Raw genomic sequence first — 18,618 nt, 5'->3', positions numbered from 1 at the left:
AAAGCGTAGTTTTAATAATGCTGCTAGGGAACAGCTGAAGGCAAAATATGGAGGCTAGTGTTATAGCACTGGACTACCTACAAGTTCTTCAATACGGAGTGAATCCAGAAAGTACATTAACTGCACTTTCTATGACCAGTTAGGTTTAGATTTTTGAGACTGATTTTGGCTGATTTGATAAATGTATACAAACGATGAACATGTAACAGGAAAACTAGCCGGCTACATCGTAACAAGTTTTGTGTAACATGAACAGCCTAACCAGTCCAAAATGTACATTGACAAAGAAATCCGCGATACAAGGTTTCGCCTTCTTACAAAGTTATTACGAGGAAAAAAAACCAGAAGAGGGATTGAAAGAAGAGACTGAATCACCAGGCTTAGATGGCGTTTACAACACCTGCTGCAGTTGAAGAAATCATAAAAAATATAATTGTGAAAAACTAGCCGGCTACATCGTAACAAGTTTTGTGTAACATGAACAGCCTAACCAGTCCAAAATATACATTGACAAAGAAATCCGCGATACAAGGTTTCGCCTTCTTACAAAGTTATTACGAGGAAAAAAAACCAGAAGAGGGATTGAAAGAAGAGACTGAATCACCAGGCTTAGATGGCGTTTACAATACCTGCTGCAGTTGAAGAAATCATAAAAAATATAATTGTGGCTTATTGGGAGAAGAATGAACACACAGCTTCTTTCTTGCTGGAAAGGAAATGAGGAGACCTGATACACCCATTGTGGCTGATGCAAATGATGCTGTCGGTCTAGTCACGAGGAAAGATCCTCATATGGCTTAAGTAGCAGTATCAGCCTTCTGAGCTTCAATTTAATGCAGTATCAGTGCTATTATTTCCGGGTTAGAGAAATTAATTTAAAAAGATAATTATCATATTTCGATCCTTTCCGCTACATGCAGCTCTCATTTATTCCATGAATTTGACTTGAAGGGAAGAAAGCAAGAAGTTGAATATTGCAAGTTTTGAATAGCGACTCTATCCCTCACATCAGGGATTTTCATCCTTTTTTGATACCTGAAGAAAGCTCTACTTTTACAGTTCAGATTTTGATGGTGACGGCATATGACATCTATTTCTTTTCCAACCACCACAAACTTAACTTACTGTGTAAAAGGGAAACGCGGTGAGCCACATTTAGTTTTGGTATCTGCAAATCTTCTTGTGTCAGTCATTGTCTACCATGAGTTCAGCTTTCCAGTGTGATCTTCGGAGAAAAGATGGCCTTGTCATACACTTCATGCAGGTCTGTTCAACGTTGCTGTTTGAAGACTCGTTTGCTACATTCAAGGGCACACCGTAGGTAGCCAAACTAAGTAAAATGATTTATTGTTGCCACCAGAGGCGCTTTTAATTTTAACTAAGTATAGATTTATTGTAACACTTGGTAATAGTTCTGATAGAAAGGAATTCATCAGAAATTAGCTCTATGATTCTTTCTTGTTAACATAAAGTAGATGCACCTAAGTAACACACATACTTGTTGAAAGAAAATTATGAAAAATAAAAATCAATTCTTCACACAATCAAAGCTAATAAGTTATTCGTTGGGAGGGCTTTTCTAGAACGCTCAGGATAACATGCATTGTAGTTGACCATGGGTGCTTTTTTTCTGTCAAAGGGTTAATACTTACTTACCCTCAGGAGCTGATAGTTGATAACAAACTAACCGTTACACCTTAGTTGGATTTGTTGACCTTTCTAATTTAACCAATAAATTCTGATTTCATACTAACCATTTGTTTTTAGCAAAATGATAATCACTGTTCTAAACTTTAATTCTCTAACCAACTAGAATATGCTAGTAATTATTCAATATGTATTACATGCTCATTTATGGCACTTTTACTTGTTTTATCAACTTACCTTACCTCAGTAACATGAAATCATCATTTGTGCTGACATGATCTATCAAATTCGTTTTTTTTAGATAAGCCAGATAATGTCACTTTGGAAATGAACACAACAGAGAACAATGGCTGCACCGATATGTGGGTGAATTTCACATGCAGATCATCTGAAGCCAATCCACCAGTCCATAACTATATGCTCTTTAGGAATGAAACAGATGTTGGTTCAGGTCAAAAAGGAACATGGATAGAGAAATTATCCCGAGGAGAAACATTTGTTTACAAATGCCAGGCAAATCAGCGAGTTGACAATGTCACGAGCATAAACAATATTTCTTTATCTGTGATAGGTAAAATTTAGTTATGTTACATTTGCGTGCTAGTGTAATATCCTGAGCCCTTTTCTTGCCTCAATATAAAAACTGTTTTATGTTATACCGGTTGTTTGCCGAAAATGTGTTCGGATTGATACAAGTCAAATTTCACTAAACTTTGATCTATGTGTAGCAATTTGACAGGATCATAATTTTATAAGTGAGCGTTTTTTGGAAATAAATTTATTGATAATACGAAATTGCTCGTATTTAAAAGAACAGGAATTTCCATGTAACCCCAGTGAACAGGTTTTTCAAAATTATTTATCCATTGCTTTGTGATGGAAGTTACGTACTTTTTGAAGTTTTAGTTTAATTTACTCTTTGATCTAATTTGCTTTTCATTGCCACTTAAACTCCTTCTTCCTTTTCACATCTTTAAGTCCCACCTGCTGTGGAACAGATACAAAATGTAACAGTCCAGGAAGGTAGTACTGTGACAAAGGAGTGTAGAGTGACTTCTGGGACTCCTAATCCAACTGTGTTTTGGGAGAATGTTAATACTGGTGAGGTCAGGTACGGAAACCAGTTAAACATCATAGACATCGGAAGAAATCAGAGAGGAGAATACAACTGCTTTGCAAACAACTCTTGTGGAAGTGATTTTACGTCGACATTCATTGATGTACAATGTAAGGATATTTACGTTAATTCTTTTTTTTTAACTGTTTGTGTTTCCTCTGCCTAGTTTTTGTTTACTCTTCGATGTATCCATTTCGTCCGTTAATCACCCAGAAATAATTTTATTGCTTGTTTTTTCCAGTTATTTTGTTGTGACATGGCAACATTTAAGATTTTTTCACGGGACGGGGATTGTAAGTGTTCTGGCAGACTGTTAAGGAAGATTTGTTACCTGCAATTTTCTGCTACAGGCTTGTTTATGTCAATAAATGCATTATTATAAAGTACTTTGAAAGTGATATCTTATTTTGCAATTGTGCATGTACATACCGGGTATTTTTTTTCCTAAATTTGGCTACTTTTTACCAAATTAAATATAAACTTTTCAGGAGAATAATTTCTTCACGATTAGGGAAGTTTCAAGTTTTGAATCTGTGTAAAAGCAGACGGAAAGAGATCAAGTTTACCTTTCAGTCATTTCTTTGAAGCAGTATTCCACTCAAATGTTTGAATTACATATGAATGTAAGAACCTAGGAAAGGGTTGGCATGCTTGTTAAGGAGTAGAGGTACCTAGCCCTTTTTTCATATGCAGTGATGCCACATGTGATCATATTTTGTTTCTCGGAATGGAAACGCACAGGGTAAAATTGTCAGTTTAAAATGAAAGAAAGCGAAGAAGTGGGTTGAATAAAAGATCGTCTTCCTTCCACCGACTGACGGTCAACTCTTGGCCACTAGATCTCAGACACAATTATAACAATAAATAACCATTAGGCCGTTCAGTGTGAATTGCACATTATGCATGGATAAGCAATTTTCTCCTCCTGATAGATTAATATGACTGAAACTTTTGGTTACTGGAAATTTTGCTTGTGTTAAGGTGGTTTATCATATTCGTTTTTCCAGTTGGGCTTAAGTTTGTCACATTGGAAGGGAACACAACAAAAGATAGTGGCTGTGATGACATTTGGGTGAATTTCACTTGCAACTCATCGGTTGCCAATCCACCTGCTTATGACTATCTGCTGCTTAAGAATAAAACTGTGGTCGGTTTCAACAAGAAAGGAACATGGATAGAACAGATATCACGCGGAGAAACGTTTGTGTACCAATGTCGGGCATATCAAAAATTTAACAATGTCACGAGCTCAAATAATATCACTGTGACTGTAAATGGTAAGACTGAAATGCTTTTAAAATAAAATATCACCATTTTGCTGCATTGAATACCATATTTTTCTAGTGTTACCTTCATGTTAAAAGAAAAGAAATAGAATTAATCGTCTATCATTTTATTCTAAGTTGGCTCACTGCGTTTGATAAAAAAAAAAGAGAAAGAAGAACCGAGGCAATTGTTGCCTGTTCTTTCTGCGTTTTGCATAAATTGGTTGTGATAATGATAAGTTTGAAACGGAATCAGTGATATTTAAAATGCTATACGATATCATATATCAGCAGTTGGTTTTTACTTCCAGAAAACAGAAATAAAATGCTTAAGTAAATCAGTGAGTAAGGAAAAAATAGAATTTAAGGTACAACTGACCTGGATAAGCAGTGGTGCCGATGTGGTGATTGGTTTTATTTTTGATTAGTTGAGATTATGGCAGTTTTTGTAGTCAAATGTAGAGTGATTCTGAAGCAAAACCGGAGCAATCTAAGTTCATATTTTAACGCTTCATTTTATGGCGCTCTTTTAACAATTTGCACAAAAATCAGAGCATATATTATCGTGACGTTCTCCATGAACGTGTCACAGTTTTCCATATCTTAAAGGCTTCTTTTTTAAGTTGTGAAGTTTTATTAGCATTTTTAATGGCTTAAGGGGAGATGGTTTACCTTTATGCACTACTGTTGCTTTCTTGAGGGAAAAATTTACTTCTGTCAATTTACATCCTGCAGAGCTACCTGCAGTGGAACTTTTGCAGAATGTAACACTCGATGAAGGTAGCAATTTGACAAGGGAGTGTAATGTGACAGCAGGAAATCCTTCTCCAACTGTTTTTTGGGAAACTGGTTACACCTTTGAAGGAAACCCTCTGACTATTACTAACATCACAAGAAGTCATCGTGGCGAATATATATGCATTGCAAATAACACTTGTGGATGGGGGTCTGCGATGATGTTCATTGATGTACAGTGTAAGAATATATACAGTAGATCTCTTTTTGTTGTTTTTATTCACCAGGCATAGTGATGTTCACTATACGCGGTCGTTCTTTTTCACTAGTTACTTCGAATTTGGCTGTTCCAATCATTTAATACTCACATTTTAGTCTTTTCAACATTCAAATATTCATTTCTTTTTATGCGGTTATAAGTTTTAACTTTTTATTAGACTATTAAATAAGATTTGCTGTCACACTCAGTTTAGTATGTGTAATTTAATGCACCTCCTCGCAGCTGTAGTCGCGTTTAACCATTTTATCTTTTTCCTTAATTATTTATTTTATGAAAACAAAATTTATCATTTTTAAAACAGGATGTGGTTTAAAGTTGATGTAATACTTTTTGCCTAAAAGTGAAGAGGAGAAGATTTATAAAGTAGGAAAGGCACTCGTCCCATGCTTGCTAGTTGACGAGCATAAAGTTTAGCTGAAGTAACTTTAGCACTGTACAATGTATGGTAAAATTGTATCAATTAAAGGTATGAAAATGTATCATTATATAAATCATGGTCTGATAAACTCTTTGCATTATTTCTTCCAGATGGCCCCGATCTAGTCAATTTAGATATAGTACCGAGCGGCACAGTCTGCCGAGGAAGTACTGTTCAATTCACATGTACTGCTGATGCTAATCCATCAGTGCATACTTATGTGTTATTTACAAATGGTACAAGGGACAGTACCAACGAATTTGGAACATGGACAAAGATTATGAACTCTAGTGGCAAGTTTGTCTTCAAATGTGAGGCACATTCGTCAAAAGGGAACGGTACAAGCAAGGATACTCTTTTGAATGTTGGTGGTAAGACTGCTGGTCCTTAACCGTTAACACCCTAACATCAGTATGCATATTCTCCATACCGTACTCTATACGTTTACGCTGTACTTTATGTTTAGCGTTTATGCTGTACTCTATGTCGCACTAATCAGATTGTCTAGGGTATGTATCTCGAACCAATCAAGGTGTTCAGCGAATTAACACGGGATTCGGAGAGAGCGGTTCGTAAAATGGAATCATCATTTAAAATGAGAAATGTTGGCTTTTCTGTGTTTTTAACGTGTGTGTTATCGCGCTTTAGGTGAAATACGATACTACTGGACACATGAAAGACATCAGATTACTTATAGTAAACGTGTTACTCATGATGGGAAAATGGCAGATAGTTGTTCGAGGGCACGATCGTGGTTATTGTTCCTTCACGACGAGAGTGAATGGAAAAATTTTGAACCAAATATTGCTTGAGGTGATGAGAAATTGCACGTTATATTTTGATTTGAGCAGCTCTTTGACGGCAAGCTGTTTTGCAAGATTCATGATTTGTTGAGTGTGACGATTATATTTTTCTGGATTGGTTTGCTCGGTTCAATGTCTGATTAGAATTAACTATGGACGATTTTGTGTATGTTTTCGATGCCTAGGGAAAGTGATCTTGTGGAGTCGTTTGTGTTTGGCCAAGGACGAATTAAGATACCATTGCTAGCACGTTTATGTGATTTTGTTATCTAGTATGAGTGATTTACGGAAGTAACAGTTTTGGTCTCGGTCCGCATTTTTGCCAACAAAATAAACACATACCGCTTTAAAAGATGATAATACGGACCACGTGCAAAGCTGCCAATTGTTTCTCGAATATTGTGCGTGTTAAACATCAATGGTGACACCTCATTTCCATCTACATCTACATGTACTTTTATTAAGTTGGTAAAAAAATGTACAGACATCACACCAACCAACTCGCGCGCAAAGTGAGAAGACAATATGAAGTCTTGAAATTGTTTTAAAAACGATTGTGATCATGAAACAGGCCAGGAATATTTCACAGTCGTGATTGGTCGGTTTGGATCCGTTAGTGAAGTTAGGTCGTTCTCTTCTGCTCGTTTGTAATGTTAATGTCGTGGATGAGTCGTTTGTATGGTGCCGGTAGTGTATGGTAGCGGTAGTGGTGACTAACATCAAAGACAGAGACGAACCGAGGAACAGACAAGGAGCAGTATATAAGATGAATTGCTCCGACTGCCACGCCTCCTACATCGGTGAGACTGGCAGGAACCTAGCAACCAGATTGATTGAACACAAACGAGCGACGAGGAATGGCGATGCCAACAATCAAATTGCTGAACATCACCGACTAACGAACCACACTATTGACTGGGACTCTGCGCAATGCCTAACCTACAGCACCAACTACTTTCAATGACTGACCCTGGAAAGCTGATTTACTAACTTGGAACAGACTCCCCTCAACAGGTGTCAACCACTACCGGCACCATACAAACGACTCATCCACGACATTAACATTACAAACGAACCGAACAGAACGACCTAACTTCACTAACGGATCTAAACCGACCAATCACGACTGACTTACGCCACTTGAGTCTTACAGCCAATAACATCACGGCAAAACTGACCAATCAGTGTACACAAACGGGACTAAGTACATTCGACTGACAACAACCTTTTCACTTGACTCTGATGATTACTTCCGCTCAGGTTGTCGAAACACCAGTCACCACTACCAACAAAAGTCCTTCTCAGGACTACACTCACCCGGGCGATCAAACTACACTACTACATCCTACTATACTGTTTGCATCATTAACATGTAACATTTGTCAGGGAGGCACTAGTTAGTGCGCTTAAGTCTTAAGGGATCGAAAGTTCCTAAGTTGAGACTTGGTCATTGTTGTTGTGTTGTACTCATTAAAAATCCTTTATCATATCCCTGAGGGATATCCCTAAATAGGTAACAAAAAATTTCTAGGGAAACACTCAGATTGCTAAAGGTTAACTGCAGTGAACAAGCATCCCATCAAGGGGGAGTAGCATTACTATTAGTCACTTTATGTCGCGGGAACCTTGGACACGATTCTGTGGTGAGAGCTGTATGGATATTGAGGAAACAGTTGTTTTGGGTAACGCTTAACTTTATTGTAGTGAAGAGGTCACTAGAATAGAGAAGGCATGACAGTTTAGTATCATTATTCAGAGCTCTAGCGTTTACTCTACAACATAACTTTCGGGTTACTCAGTGTTTAAAAAATAAAACTTTATCCTTTTGCTCATTGATTGAGTTACTTATGACAAGTCTAATAGCATTTCTGATTTATTCCCACCAGACCCACCTGCAGTAAAACAGACACCAAATGTAACAGTCAAGGAAGGTAAAAATGTGACGGGGGAGTGTAATTTAACTGCAGGGACTCCTCCCCTACATCTGTTTTGGCAGAATGTAAAGACTGGTCACTTCGTTGAAACAGGAAAGCTGTTGACCATCACTAACATCACAAGATATCAAACAGAATACGGATGTGTTGCAAATAATACTTGTGGAAGAACTTCTGCAACCATGGTCATTGATGTACAGTGTAAGGAAGAATACATGATATCTTTACAAATAGTTGTAAATACCAGCACTAATGCTACAGTTGTCATCGATTTTTTTTGTCACAATATGTACTAAGGGCTGTGATGGAATTTATATATTTTAGTTAAAGTAATGGTGGATTTCATGTAACACTACTTTTCACTCTTGCCATGTCCAAGCTGTCACAACACAAGGGTGCATTACAGTTAATTAGTTTGCATTTTTTGGGTATTTTTAAACTATGTCAGTGCAAGGAATTGGACGGATCTTATGGAGGTTCGAGGACCCTCATTTGGTGGAAAAAATTTCCCTCTTATTCAGCATTTATTTCTATCTTCCTTTTTTTGTTTTTGTTTTTCTCTCCTCTGCTGAAATAATTTTTTACTTTTTGTTCTTGTAGGTGCTCGCTTACATCAGCTTCACAGTTTTGAAAAAAATACTTGTTCCCTTAGTGTTTAATGCGACCCACCTGCCCGTTTATTCCCTGAATACTTCCATGTATCATAACTATACATGTAAGAATTGTCATCGATATGGACACTTTCTAAAATCCCCTAACACTGACTTAAATAATATACTAGCAGCCTGTAAATTGGAAATATTTTGACTATTGTACATGTAGCCACTCCTTACTCTGTCAGGACGGCATTATACCTATTTGGTCATGTAAGCGGTTTTATTGAGCGCATAAGTTCTTTTTGAGGAAATACGTTCACCCATGGTGAGTATTTAGCATTGCAGTTGTTACTTTAGTCAATCAACGCAATTTACATCTGTTTAAAGATTTTCTTCCAATCGAATTCGCCTTGAATTATCTTGGATGTTACCCCATCGGGTGTGGATTCCTTGCAAACAACCTGCATGGGGCAAATTCCAGATAGACATCAATCAAATAAGGAGCCCACGTTGTAGGCTTTGAAATGCGATAGTTTTCTCTTCGTTTAATCAATTATTACTTGTGCGAGGAACGGAGACGGGAAAACATGCTTGGTTAGAAACTATTGGAGTGGAGTGGACTCATAAGTGGAGTTTCGGTTTGCTTTCCACAGCAAAATCATGCGAAAGATTATTTCCGAGGCAAATAGCTGTAGCTGAATAAGTTAGACGTAGATATAAAAGGACAGTTCGGGGACAATGCAAAACCAAAGATAATAAAGTGTTGGGGGTGAGGCCCAGATCTCTTTTTTTACCCTTGGTTTTGCATTGTCCCGGAACTCTTTTTTTATAACTACTTATTGAGAGAAGCGCGGAAATCTCATACCATTGTGGTATATTAACTCGGCAATATTCAGTATCAGAACAAGTTTAGATAAATTCAATCATTCGGCAGGATCAGTCTCAATGTTGTATCTTCTCGCAAAGAAGTCATGGAGTGCCTTGATTTGTTCTTCTGTCAAAATCGTGTTTTTGTAAATGATATATATCTCATTAATAAGACACCCTTTCAAACTCACGATTGATGATATTTAGCTGAGCATCTGAGAGGATGAAGATATGACATTTACATTCCCTGAGCCTGAAGATTTCCTGTTGATTGCGAGCTGAACTGCTTCTTTCGTATTTATCAATCCCAATCCACTTCCATGATAATTGTCTCTCATACTCCTAAGATCTATCAAAAAAAGGGAATCTTTCATTTAAGTCCGTTGCATTCATTGCAGTATTATCCATCCTAAATATTCTGAAGACCTCATCCCACATATCTCTTGTCTTCATTCCTTGGCTGTAAGCCTTATTTGGAATTGCGCTCACAACCGCATTCACTTCAGTGATGTCATGAATAGAGGCCTTCTCACTGTCTCAAGCACCAGCGACGTACGGCTCGTAAAAAAGAAGAAGCTCCTTCATTGACCTCTTTGGAAAATTGATGCTCTCATTGATGATCGTGTGTGATCCCTTATCTACTGAGATTGTCTTAAGATGACTGACGTGTGCGTTTATAAATCTCTATCCATTTTTGTACAAGACCTTATCAGCAAGTTCTTGACTGTGAATGACTTCATACTAAGCTGGATGTTAATTCGTGTCTCGTCATATCCTATTATGACATTGCTGGCAGGTGCAAGCCTAGGCTCGAAAAGAAGCTCATTAGAAAGAGCTCTTGGGTAGAAGATTCCATGATCCATAAGAATCTCATAATCCAATGCAATCCAATTTTGTTCTCATCTACATCATTGAGCTTATTCTCCTTGTCAACACCTGATTTCTTCTAATCTACAGCATTGCATCTGATATTTAAAAGAATGAGAAAAAGTCTTCAAATAGCTTGAGAAGGTCATAACTATCAATTTCCTGCGCGACTTCTTCTGCGAATTTCACAGTCAACCTGTTAACAAGGGATCTTGCGACATATTTCACGATACAATTGTTTTGGAGATGCCCTATTAGGTATGAATGTTACTCTGTAAAATGCGCAGTCAGCCTTGACGGCGTTTGGCGTCTGTTTTTTAAAAATTGGTTAATATTTTCACTGACTTCTGTTTTACAATAATAGATATTTTATTTTGAAATGGGTGATTTTGGAGATACTGATCTTTATTTGGAACACATTGAGGGCGATGTTGATGATGATGAAGATGAAGGAAATACAACAACACCTTTTCAACCACATTATAACTCAACTCTAGGGCCATAAGGTGAAGAAATTCCAATGAAGACAATGGGAAGAAGAGAAGGGGACAAAAGCGGCAGAAAAAATTTTTTCATTGAATGTGATTCTACTTACTCGCGATTCTTAACTTCAAATGAGAATGCATTGAAATCACTTAGTGGAATTTATCCGGTAAGGAGGCAAAAGCTTCGTAACTCAAGGTTTCTTATAATAAAACAGAAAGGCTATGGTCAAAGATGTTTAATCAGGACACAAGGATATATCCCTTGTTTTCTGAAGAAAGGGGTGCAAAAATAGCAAAGGTTGAATCCATCACTCGCAAAACAAATAAAAACCCGAATAGCGAAATTGAAGAGGGGCAGAAGTTTATTCAGGAGGATCGGGGGATTGCCGGTGATGAGAATGAAAACAAAACTATAAGAGAAAGAGAAAGAGCAAGAGAAAGAGCAAGAGCGGATTGATGCACTTGAGAATGAGAGAACTTGAAGAAGGCACTTCACTGAGAGAGAGATTGAGAAACATATTCAAGAAATACAGTTTCACAGTCTCAGCTGTTGTCCTGGCAGTCGGAACAACGATTGCAGTGATTGTGGGTGCATTGCTAAAAGGCCTGAAGTCTGTTACGAAAGGAGTTGGAAATGGTTCGAAGACTCTTGGAAGTAAAATCGCTGCAACTCTACTCGGTCTCTTCGGTTCAATAGTCTGCTTCATTTTCAAGACTGCTGGATCAGTGATCAGCTTAATTCGTCAAAATGCATGGCTTTTGTTGATGTGAATCGCCATATTTATAATTGAACGTTTTCAGAAGAACAAGCGATGAATCAAGAACGCTGATACCAGTGCAGCTGATATCAGTCCTTCTTTTGTCACGTCATGATTTGTCTCGCTTCCACTCGAGCTTAGGCCGAAAAACGGACCCTGGCTCGAAGAGCTTAGGCTACGAAGCACTTCATCTTTATTTTATGGCTTTGTCTTCACCTGAACCTCAGTTGAAGCCGCATTAATTTTAAAGGGTTAGAGCTCGGTCTGTTGATCTTTGATGAACCCCCATCCATCTGCTTAACTCCGAATGATTCAATCTCCAGATTAACTGATTTGTTGACTCCGAGCTTCATGTCAGAACATGCCTTTTTCAGGCTGTTGTCATACCCAATCGTACCCTGAGTGTTCAGAGGAAGATTTGCGGACATGAGCCAAGTGCCTGGTGAGAGTGCAAGATGAAACTTGACTTAAGCATCACCAATGGCGAGTTGAAACCTCTGAACGCTCTTTCAGATGTCTGGCTTTTTGATTGCACCCTAAACCAATACGAGAAACTCACGTTGGGCTTCCTTAGCGCTTCCTGATGAACCTAAGATAGATGATGTGACATTAACTTGCACACCGACAATGCAATTAACTAATGCGTCAATTGACTGATTGAGTCTCGCCATCCCAGCTTACGTCAAACCTTCTGAATTGCCTGCCATGGAGAAGTAAAATTGCCCCTCAACTTTCACATTATCATTTCTTATGAAATAAATCAGATGCCTTTGATAGCTTTTCCACCCTCATCGCTGAACTTTCTTCCTTCCGGATAAGTTATTGAATAATTTGCTTGTGGACCAATATATGACACGTAAATGAAAGGAGATCCGACACCCTGATTTTCACCTTCTTTGAAGTGGAAGTCTGAAGCTGATGACATTCCAAATTCTGCACATGCGCGTGTGAGTGATGGCGTGTCATAATTATTATTTATTTGATTGAACACTTGATCACTGGAAGAGCTGATTCACTCTGAATATCACCCATCCCAGAGAGATGGTAATGTAGATGTGAAACATCAGAAACGAACTGATCTGTTCTGGAACCTTATCGAGAGTTTCAGGAGATATTCCACAGCCTGTAGTTGCGCACCATACTGCGAAGTTGAGCTGTTGAGGCCAGTGGCTCATATTCGACCCTGCAAGCTATTTCCTAAATCCGGCACCTGAGGTGTGCTGAATTCTCATTTCTATGAACCTTCCTCTACATATTTCATTGAAGTATTGATTTGGGGTAACCAAGATCTTAATCTCCTCGTTGAAGCGACTTATTGCATTCTCATGAAATGGAACTGACGGCATCTCCTTTCCTACTAGATTTAGACAATAACGGTGCAGAAAGTCACTTTTCTCGTGATTGCAAGTTTTCGTAGATTTTACTTACAGAGTTTCACTGTACGAGAGTTAGAGTTGTGATCAGGATGAATTAAATTATATTCTTCATAGTTAGCTTCAGTGTTTGCTCGTGTATTTCGCATGATAATATCTGCCTTTACTGAGATTGCAATTCTTTCCTTGCCTTTTCCTATCTAGATAAACCATCAACCACCCAGTCAAGCTCCACCATAAAGTTGGAGTTAGGAGAAGACAGGTCAATTGATTGCCCTGTGGATATTGGAAATCCCCCAGCTGTCATCACGTGGTACAAAATAAATGGTACCTGCGGCAATAAAATTAACACCAGCTCAACTTTGGAGATTCAGAATGCTGCTTTAAGTGATGAAGGATGGTATACCTGTTTTGCAAACAATGAACTGGGAAATGCAACCGTCAGTTTGTTGTTACTGGTTGGTAAGTCGAACAGTTAGTTTTCGAATCGTGCGGCCTGCTTTTGTCCGCAACACAGTTATTATCATTCGAAAGAAAAAAGAGGACATGACGCAAGTGCCTTCAGTAGTTTCTTGTGACCCTTATTAATTGATTTTTTTTTGGATGACATGCGAGAACTCTCCCCTTCCGAAGGAAAAATGGAAGAAAAGTCTTTTTATTTCTTGGAGTCATGTTTAATACCAAAGGAATATTTAGATCTCTTGCATAGGGACAAGGAACGAAAAACTTTCTAATGATGAAACAGAAGACTAAATGAAAGTGAAAAAATCTAAACCCTTTTTCCTAAAGTGAGTCTTATTCTATGACTTAAGATAATTCTTTTCATTGTTAGTGAACAGCATGACTTTTTCCTGCATCATAACCAGCTTCCTACCAGTTAACGTCTCTACTCTTATCTGGTACAGGCAGTAAAGACTAAAGGTTTAAGCATTGTTATCTTAAAGACGTTGTTGTGATATACTCTAAATATCTTGACAAACTATGTTAAATTTTTCATACTCTAAAAGTCGATTAAACTTTCCCATTACGCGGAAATGCGTTTTCTGTTGAAATTAAAGGAACAAACGAGGTTCCATTCTAAGATAATAAAACTTTAATTTCATTTGACATTTCATCACGACATTATATTTCAAACTTGACAGTAAACAGCCTACGTCCATCGGCGATGGACGTAAGCTATTTAAAACACAGTCTGTTTGAAACACAGAGAAAGCCATTTTTCCAATGTTATTGTTTTTAAAAATAAAAATAAAAAATTAGTTTTACTCTTAGATTCCGTAAACCTTCTGTACTTTTCTTTTATTTTGGGTGTATGATGATGATAATAAGGATAATTAGAGATGTAAGGATACGGTAGACCTTTGCGAGAGTCCCTTGCCGAAAAATAATTGATCATGTGTTATTTGAAGCGGGACCACCAGAAACTATATATCAATGGAAAGGTTGTGAAATTTCATATCGGGCAACAATTGGCTTGATCTAATTTTGAAATTACTAGGGCGTGAAAATTTGAAACAGATGATGCTGGTTTCTTTGAGCGAATTAATCCGGTATCAAATCGGAGCGTAAAAATAAATCCTCAGCACAATTTTTATCCTAACGGCTTGGTTTTTAAAATTTTGTGGGAATAAATGAGTTATCAGTAATTGGATCTTAGTGTTTTCGCAAAGATTTTCGGGATCGCCACGGGGCAAACACTGCAACTTGCTAAAAAGGAAATGTATGCGAAAGGTTGTTTCGACGTCCAAAATAACGATTTGGGAGTGAAACTGTCGCTTTTTTCGCCGGTTATTTTTTTTTATCAGAAATAGATTTGGATATTGTCCATACAAGGGCAGCGTAAGTTTTTGTTTGAACAACCATGAAATAAATAGTAAATCTACCGATTGACCTCTCACCATGCGCACATGGTACATCACTGTCTCGAAATTTAGAAATATTCACTACAAATCACCAATAAATAACTCAATAAAACCTGTTCAGTTTTTTTTTGACGTCTTAGTCTACTTCTAGCTTTTTTCTTGGCTTGTTAATACCGAGGAAAGAGCACTACATCAGCCACCTTGAGGCAGCAAGAGATCGAAATGTCGTGCTTGAGCACTGAATATTGGCATGAAGTGATCGAGTTCCTGCGTTGCTTCTTTGTTGTGATCAATGAGAACGAACCAGCGTTGATAATCACTAAAGGAGCGATGCACAACCATATACATGTCTACAGTTTCTGCCGGAGTTCTCGAGATCTTGCTTCCCCTGACAAGATTCTCTGCGGAGTTCGAGGAGAAAAGTGGCAGCTCAAACTATCGCTTGACCAAGGGGTTTCCTCATGCTCTTCATCGCTTATTTCGTCCTTCCAAAGAGCAACAGCTCGGTAAAAACAGTTTCCATCTCCGTTGACAACGACTTCTCTCCATTAAGGAGGCATATTTTGAGACGTCGTAATTTTTTTATTTAATACGTTAACAAGTATGAAAACAGGCTGTACATACATAACTACGACTGAAAGACTTAAATGAGCTATCTCCTAGCGATTTATGGCTAATTTTGTAATATGTGACGACCATTACGCGATGACGATTTTACAATGGACTTCACGCAAGGAAAGAAGTTTATCGGTATATTATATAAAATATTTCGTGGTAATTGTAAAAAAACTTACGCTTCCCTTGTATCAACATTATATTTATCCATTGATGGTAAGACTGAGGCGAGAACCCGTCGATCTCTCACCAAAATGGTTTTTTGGACGTACACACAACCATTTGCTGCATATTTCCTTCAAGGAACTTGCAATGTTTAGCCCGTGGCGATCCAAGAAATCTTTGCCTAACGCAAGGATCCCGTTAATGGCAACTCATTCATTATTCGATATTCTTAGTGACTGCTTTGCAATTCTTCTTTTAGTTTAACATTTTGGGAATCTTTAGAACAGATTTTAACACTTTGAAAACTAGAAACACTAACCGTCATGAGAAACACAGAGGCGTCCAGAGTTTTTGGTGTGACTCAGAAAAACAATTTGCTAGTGAAGGACCATAGTTCAACTTTCTGGGCGCTATTTCCATTTAGAGTTATTTTTCCTCCTAAAAGCGGCTCAAGCTCGCCGCAACGGAACTCTTTAATTTTTGCCAGACGTGTTCGCTTAGGACTCTACTCTATTTTCGCTGTCCCCATTCACAGCCTACTTTTATATACAGACAGGTAGCAAAGATCACCACGTGCAACTGAAATCAGGGCATGCGTACACGATTGAATTTCAAGAACCAGGATGTTTGCCAGGAAAGATACTTTTGGATAATTCACACTTTGTTCGAAATACGTTTTAGTAAATAAGTCACGCTTGTTTCTATATTTTACAAAAGTTTTCTTGGAAACTGTAGTTACAATAGCAACGCTTGGTTTGACATGAAAAAAAAATAAAAAATTGGCCCTTGAAGGTCAACCGTATCCTTTTAAAAATAGTAATAACAGTTTAAAACGTGTAGTTTGTTATAACACAGGACCTTCCTGAAACGAATTCTGAGAGCCGAGCCTTCAGCCAAGATATTGTTGCCATCATGAAGTGAGTTTAGAATGATCAATGATCAAATTGAGGATTTCATGTATTTGAATTTTCCCTAGATAAGCCAGTAACAAGTACCGTTGCCACCTCATCCCAAACAACTCTCGCCAGTAAGTGTTTATTCTTATTATTTTCAACAAAATTTTAAAACCATTTCATCAAAAGAGTATGTTCTTTGACGTTATCAAATAAATCAGAGAAAAAATATGCAAATGAATTAATTAGTATCACTAAATAGCTAGTAAATTTGCCTAATCAAATTCAATTGCGCGAGCGTGCTTCATATTCCTATTGTGCACACTCATGACGTCAGCAAACAAACCCCTCGAGAAAAAAAAACTTCCATCGGGTTGAAAATGTTATAAAACAATTGGATCATACGTCAGCTGTGTGTTCATCGAGATATGAAGGACTTGGGAAGTTTGGGGAGCACTCAAGATGCTACGCCTCTAGCAACTCTTACGCATCTTTCGTGCTCTCCAAACTTCCCACGTGCTTCATATCTCGATGAACGCACGCTTTCGTATGAACCAATTGTTGATGAGTCTGGAACTTATCGAAGACTCATAACCAGTCTTAACACACATTGTTTGTCAGTAGAGCTGTGTCTGTTCCCTATAATTGCTTTTCATCTAGTACGCACGTATGCAATCATGCGAATCTTGATGGGTGTCATACTACGACTCAAAAGATCTCAATGAGCAAAAAGGCTGTACCTTCTACAATTGAAGGATTGCCATTTTCACAATAATGACAAAGGTAGAAAAGTGGTCCCTCATATATATGAGGACTCTATTACGGGTTGGGTTTGATGGACATTTTGTGACATATCACGCCGGCTATCTTCAAAGATAATTTACTTATTTTCATGCGGCCCTGTGAAACTATTTAGACTATCTAACTATTCTTCCCTGTTTTTTTTGGCGGGAGGGGAGGGGTCGAGATGAACTATGTTATCCGTTCAAGACTCATTAGTACAATTGTAATGTGAACATAGTTAAATGTAGAAGACGTTTTTTATTGATCAAATGTTAAAACACTGTGATAAGCAATAATCGTAACGTTTTCATGTTATACTAGCATCAAACATAAGAAGTAAACAAAGTCCATCAGGACGAGTTTTTTCGCAGGGATTATTCGAAAAAAGCTCAAGCTAAATTATTGTTAGATAGATTAAGTCACTTCTCCGCACTTTTCCTATAAGAAGACTCTTCATACATTTTGTAAAAAGACACGGCTATTCATCTTAAGCTTCAGAAAATACAGAAGTTTTCCTAACGGCGACAATACAGGAGAACTGTGGTAGACGTTCAGAAGTTGCTGCAAAATTTCCAGAAAAGGTGAGATAATTTACTTAATATAATGGAATTTATGAAATACCGGTACAAACTTCATTATGTTATTACGGTATAATTTAACCGACAGAAAGAAAACCATTCTCCTACAAACCCAACTACCGTGTATTATTCTTACTAAGGAGTGACTCCTAAAGGCAATACGATAATTATCCATTACAAATTTACTTAAGCCCACTACAAACTGTGATTTAGTTCTCCATCGAAAAAAAATCTCACAACTGTCTCCAAATCTCCTTGAACTGAATCTTCCTCGGTAGCTCTCTCTCGGTATAGCTTTCCAATCAGTCAGTCACTCCCGACAACAACAGCTAACCACTTCTACACGACTGAGTCCTGGTATGCATTTGCAAAGTATTCCAGGACATTCCGGAAGCTTACAACAGAATTATTTTGGTAGTATTGCATCTTAACTAAGTGAGCTAATAAGATGTTCTATAATGTTCCGTGGTATACATGGCAGCATGATTAGGCATTCTAGAAATTTCTACATACTCCTTTTAACAGTCACTATCCATGACAATGAAAAGTGAATTTCAATCAATCTGTTCTTGAATGA

At 37.7% G+C, this 18,618-nt stretch overlaps 1 protein-coding gene across 1 annotated transcript; it reads left to right on the top strand.

Annotated features, from left to right (window-relative positions):
- The first annotated feature begins 47 nt into the window (after positions 1 to 47).
- LOC149043995 (B-cell receptor CD22-like) lies at positions 48 to 14,057 on the top strand. Its single transcript, XM_089210813.1, has 9 exons — positions 48 to 111; positions 1,949 to 2,218; positions 2,626 to 2,874; positions 3,772 to 4,041; positions 4,765 to 5,004; positions 5,573 to 5,833; positions 8,152 to 8,400; positions 13,350 to 13,607; positions 13,978 to 14,057. The coding sequence occupies exons 1-9, from the start codon at positions 48 to 50 to the stop codon at positions 14,055 to 14,057; spliced, it is 1,941 nt and encodes a 646-aa protein (XP_089066939.1).
- Positions 14,058 to 18,618: the final 4,561 nt, after the last annotated feature.

Source organism: Pocillopora damicornis, chromosome 6 (genome assembly GCF_964200805.1).
Source record: "Pocillopora damicornis chromosome 6, jaPocDami1.2, whole genome shotgun sequence".
In the NCBI taxonomy this organism is placed as follows: Eukaryota; Metazoa; Cnidaria; class Anthozoa; order Scleractinia; family Pocilloporidae; genus Pocillopora; species Pocillopora damicornis.
The sequence above is the reverse complement of the archived record's forward strand: the minus strand, read 5'-3'. Positions and strand labels throughout refer to the sequence as shown.

Bases quoted from the DNA above. Each gene is read 5' to 3' on its own strand.
- LOC149043995 (XM_089210813.1), top strand. From the start codon at position 48: ATGGAGGCTAGTGTTATAGCACTGGACTACCTACAAGTTCTTCAATAC. The intron at 2,875-3,771 runs GTAAGGATATTT...TCGTTTTTCCAG, and splicing joins GACATTCATTGATGTACAAT to TTGGGCTTAAGTTTGTCACA. The intron at 4,042-4,764 runs GTAAGACTGAAA...TACATCCTGCAG, and splicing joins TATCACTGTGACTGTAAATG to AGCTACCTGCAGTGGAACTT.